Here is a 5622-nt window from a genome sequence, read left to right as displayed (position 1 = left end):
CATATTTCTAATTGGAATCGATATCCCTACCCTGCAACAAGTAAAGTCTTGGTTGGGGAAATGCTTTTCTATGAAGGACCTGGGTGAAGCAGCCTATCAGAATCTATAGAGATAGATCATGAAATGCTTGGCCTAAGTCAGAGTACATAGACAAAGTGCTGAGACGCTTTAATATGAATGATTCCAATCTGGTTATGTGTTTTGCTTAAATGGTGGCACTGTGAGCTTGAAAAGTTCAACGCAAGATGCAGTTGCTGATTCTACAACTGAGGCCGAGTATATTGCTGCCTTAAGTGCAGCAAAGGAAGCTGTTTGGATCAATAAACTTGGCATAGTCCCTAGCATTGTGGATCCCATTGGTCTCTATTATGATAACAATGGTGTTATCGCACAAGCTAAGGAGCCTAGATCTCACCAACGATCCAAACACATACTTAGGCGTTGTGCGAAAATATGTAAAGTACCTACACTTGACAATGTCACTGACCCACTGACGAAGCCTCTTGCGCAGCAGAAGCATGATGGCCATACTAGATCAATGGGCATACGGGGTATGCCTGATTGGCTCTAGTGCTAGTGGGAGATTGTTGGTGTAAGCCCTAGAGGCCAATACTTTTGGTACTTGTATCGAATTATTTAAAGGCATTTTCTTTATTATGGTTGATTAATAAAGTCCCTGGAATAGATAGTCTGTTTAATGTATTAAGTGTGACTTAATCATGAGAACACATTAAACATAAGGACATTATTCTTAAAGTATCCGTAGTCGAGCTTTAATGTGAAGTGGGATAACATTAAAGCATTAAGACTATTATGTTTGTAGACTGATGATCACATCTCATGGATCATGGATAAAGAGTTATCAAGTCTTAAACATAGGTATGAATATTAGGAGTAATATTTATACCGGATTGACCCGCTATGAGAATACTATATAGAAAGTTATGCAAAAGTGTCATAAGTTATTCTCATGGTGATAATAGTGTATACCACTCTTCGACCTGAAACCACTATGGATCCTAGATGTAGAGTCGAGTGCTTTGTTGCTGATCTAACATTGTCCGTAACTGGATAACCATAAAGACAGTTGATGGGTACTCCACAAAGCATGCTGAGGGACATGAGTGTCCTAGATGGAATTTGCCAATCCTGCGTAACAGGATAAATGTCTATGGGCCCAATATTGAACTGGACAAGGGTGACACGGTCTATACCTTGTGTTCAATATAGACATAAGGGCAAAGGGGTAATTATACACATAATTATTATCACAGGAGGTTTTGTCAGATCACATGACATTTTCGTGACTTGGGTAGCAGTGATGTGTTGCTAGATACCGCTCACTGTTTATTATGTTAAATGCGTGATTTAATATAATTGCCAACGTCGCGAAAACCTATAGGGTCACACACAAAGGACGAATTGATGAGAGATAGAATAATTAAGGAACATCGTAAGGTACGGTGTACTTAAGCAGAATACGAAATATGGTAAGGTACCAAATACTTAAGTGATTTTGGCATATTATGAGATATAGGCCAAAATGCACTTAAGTGGGCTTTTTGGCTTGAAGCCCACACAAATGGTTCTATAAATAGAGCTCTTGTGCAGAAGCTTTGTATGGGAATACAACACAACTGAAGAGTTGGAATTTCGTATCTCTCTCTCACTCAAAGCCTTCATTCATAACAGCTAGCACTGCGATTGAAAGAATCCGTTCGTGTGGACTGAGTAGAGACGTTGTCATCATTCAACGTTCGTGATCGCCCCGTGGATTTGTATCTAAGGTTTTGGTCGTTTCAAGAGATCTGCACCAAAGGTTTGAATCGCCACAAGAGGTAACGATTCTATCACTGATCATGCCCATTCGTAAGGATCACTAAATGGAGAAATTTTTAAATTCCGCTGCGCCTTGGATGGCTATTCTCCTACAGAATAGACCCCATTTGAACATGTTGGAAGTAACTCAAGTCATTCCCCTGTGTTGACTGATCATCTAAAATACAACCCACAAAGTGTCTTGGATGATATTCAAGCTTCTCGGATCTAATTCTGATGGACATGATGAAATGCAATATGAAATGTTAAATGACCTAAAAATGAATGCATGAATGAGGGGGGGGGGCAAATTTGAGGTGCTACACCCGGGAAAAAGATGTACTTAACAAAAAACACTAAACATTTTTTGTTTTAAAAACACTTTTATAAGGTTGTTTGGGTATCTGTTAATAAAAAGTAATGAGGAAAAGTTACCTACTTAGTTTTATCTAAGCGTAATCAACCTATCACAACATAAATTTAGCCACAAATTGTCACAACAATTTATGTAATGAAAAACTTACCATAGATTTGGCAACCAGGTGATGATACCACAATTATGTCCCATGAAGATTATTCTGAGGATAATAACGAAAACCATATTGATCAATTATCTGATATGTTTGCTAATTTAGACATTAGTAACTTTGACATTTATAATACTAATAATATAAACCCTGTTTATTCTCCCAGGCCTATAGAAAAGTATTATTACAAACGCCACTACCGCAAGATTTGCTCTTTGAGGAACATGAACCATTCCAGAATTCTTATTCAGGAAAAGCCATTTATGAATGGAATGTTGATGGTCTTAATGACAAACAGATTATAGATACAATCCATAGAATGATCATGTATTCTACTGTTTGCAAGCAACATGGAAATTCAGATAGTTCTATAGCATCCTTTATAACCACATGATTTGTTGGCCAACTTAGAGGCTGGTGGGATCATTATCTCACCGAATCTCAGAAATTAGAAATTCTTAATCATAAGAAAATCATTAAGATCGAGCCAGGAACCAGTAGAAGCACTGCTTTGGCTACGACTACCACGGGAGAAGAAGATGCAATGTATACTCTGTGTCTCTCCATGTTACAGCATTTTGTAGGAACCAATGTCCCCATTGGAGAAAAAATCCAGACACTTCTCCAAAACCTTAGGTGTCCTTCTCTTACCCACTTTAGATGGTATAAGGATACTTTTCTTTCAAGAGTTTATCAATTAAACAATCCCAATTCTTTGCATTGGAAAGCAAAATTTATTGATGGATTACCCCATTTCTTTTCTGAAAAGGTTAGACAATCTTTAAGACAGAAAAATGATGGGATAAATATAAATTATTCGGACCTTACTTATGGTCATATAATTAACACTTGTGTTAATGAAGGATTAACTTTATGTAATGACATAAAGCTTAGAAATCAACTTAAAAGGCAAAAGCTTTCGGAGAAACACCAACTTGGTGAATTTTGCGAACAATTTGCTTTTGATCTTGGAAAATCTTCAGATAATAATAATAAGAAAAAAGGAAAAAAATTCCGCAATAAACCTTATAAGGATAAGTCAAAAACTTCTTATAAAAATTCTTATAAGAATAAGAAAAAGGGTCACTACAATAAAGGTAGACCTAAAGAAAAGTCTTTGGACTCTAAAGGTAAAAGAAAAGCCAAAAAGCTTGATATAACGTGTCATAAATATGGCAAACATTGTCATTATGCCAACCAATGTTGGACTAAAAAAGCTCTTAATGAGATAGAAGATGAACAATTGCGTTCTCAATTAGAAAAAGTTTTACTTCTCAATTCTGATTCTGAAAATTATTCTTCAGAAGAGGATATTAATATGATTTATGAATCCTCTACTGAATGCTCTTCTGAATATTCCGACAATAATGATTGTCAATGTAATTAATTAGATTACTGGAAATCAATTGTTGACATGAATGAGTTAAATGTTTTAACCTCAAAACAAGACGAAGCTATAAAAGCTATAAAATCTATTTCTAATAAAGAACTAAAAAGAAAAATGCTTGAGGTCTTAATACAAGAAAACTCTAAAAAATATTTTCCTATTATTACAGAAGCACCTTACCAATTAAGTGAGGTTTTGTCTAGATTTCGACAGTCTAACATCCGTGAAACTCCTGTTTCTATTATGGATTTAAATAGAGAAATAAATCTCTTAAAGAATGAGATATCTCATATTAAAAAAGAAAACTATGGTTTATCTCAAAGACTCACTTTGTTAGAATCTAATAATTCCAAGGTTGAAGAGATATCTTCAACTAGTAATCATTCACATAGTGATGAATTCCTTTCTCTCATTGATAGAGTGACCTCTCAAAAATGGTTTGTTAGAATAACTTTAGTTATTAATAGAAGTTTCATATTAGAAAATGAAGTTGCCCTTATTGATAGTGGCGCTGATTTAAACTGCCTTCAAGAAGGAATTATTCCCACTAAATACTTTGGTAAAACCACACAATCTCTTATCCAAGCTGGAATAGATAAACTCACGGTTAATTATAAGTTTTCTAATGCTTATATTTGTAACAAAGATATTTGTTTACCTACTCATTTTATTCTTGTAAAAAATTTAACTTATAGAATCATATTAGGAACTCCTTTTCTGCATAAAATTATACCTCTAATTAATGTTGATCAAAAGAGAATTACCTCTATTATCAGTAACAAAAGAATTACTTTTTTAATTTATTACTGATCCTCATACTAGGATGATTAATGAAGTTAAAGATATTCTTCTTAAGAAAGAAAAACAAATTTGTTTTCTTAAAGAAGAAGTAGATTTATTAAACATTACTTCTCAACTTAAGAAACCTGAAATTCAAAATCAAATTAAATTAATTGATTAACAGTTTAGAGATGAAATCTGCAATGATTTACCTAATGCCTTTTAGGATAAAAAGAAACATGTTATTTCTTTACCTTGTCTTGATGACTTTAATGAAAGTCAGATTCCCACTAAAGCTAGACCTGCTCAAATGAATCATGAGTATTTGGATTTATGAAAAAAGGAGATAGAATCTCTTTTAGAGAAAAATTTAATAAGAAAATCCAAATCTCCTTGGAGTTGCACAACTTTTTATGTTAATAATGCTGCGAAAGGGAACGTGGGGTCCCTAGACTTGTTATAAATTACAAACCTCTTAATAAAGTGTTAAAATGGATTAGATATCCTATTCCTAATAAAAAAGATCTTTTAGATATATTAAACAATGCTTTAATCTTCTCTAAATTTGATATGAAATCTGGTTATTGGCAAATTCAGATTAATGAATCTGATAAGTATAAAATAACCTTTACTATTTCTTTTGGACATCATGAATGGAATGTCCTTACTTTTGGCCTTAAAAATTCGCCTTCTGAATTTCAAAATATTATGAATGATATTTTTAATCCTTATACTGAATTTAAAATTGTTTATATTGATGATGTCTTAGTTTTTTCTAAAACTATAGATCAACATGTTAAACATTTAAAAATATTCAAAGGATTAGTTAAACATAATGGATTAGTTATATATGCTCCTAAGATGAAACTTTTTCAAACAAAAGTTAGATTTTTAGGTCATGAAATTGACCAAGGAACTATAATTCCTATACAAAGAAGTATTGAATTCGCTTATAAATTCCCCAATGTTATTACAGATAAAAAACAATTAAAAAGGTTTCTTGGTAGTCTCAATTATATAGCAAATTATTATGAAAATCTTGCAAAAGATACTGCCATATTACATGCTAGGCTTAAAAAGAATCCTGACCCTTGGACTGATAAACATTCT

The 5622-nt window shown here is 33.2% G+C and overlaps 1 protein-coding gene across 1 annotated transcript; it reads left to right on the top strand.

The window, feature by feature from the left end:
• The first annotated feature begins 2377 nt into the window (after positions 1-2377).
• LOC127102662 (uncharacterized) lies at positions 2378-3732 on the top strand. The gene is made up of 2 exons (XM_051040011.1): positions 2378-2523; positions 2757-3732. The coding sequence occupies exons 1-2, from the start codon at positions 2378-2380 to the stop codon at positions 3730-3732; spliced, it is 1122 nt and encodes a 373-aa protein (XP_050895968.1).
• Positions 3733-5622: the final 1890 nt, after the last annotated feature.

This window comes from Lathyrus oleraceus, chromosome 7 (genome assembly GCF_024323335.1).
Source record: "Lathyrus oleraceus cultivar Zhongwan6 chromosome 7, CAAS_Psat_ZW6_1.0, whole genome shotgun sequence".
NCBI lineage: Eukaryota > Viridiplantae > Streptophyta > Magnoliopsida > Fabales > Fabaceae > Lathyrus > Lathyrus oleraceus.
This window is presented reverse-complemented; position numbering and strand designations above follow the sequence as displayed.

Bases quoted from the DNA above. Each gene is read 5' to 3' on its own strand.
- LOC127102662 (XM_051040011.1), top strand. From the start codon at position 2,378: ATGTCCCATGAAGATTATTCTGAGGATAATAACGAAAACCATATTGAT. The intron at 2,524-2,756 runs GTATTATTACAA...TGGCCAACTTAG, and splicing joins TCTCCCAGGCCTATAGAAAA to AGGCTGGTGGGATCATTATC.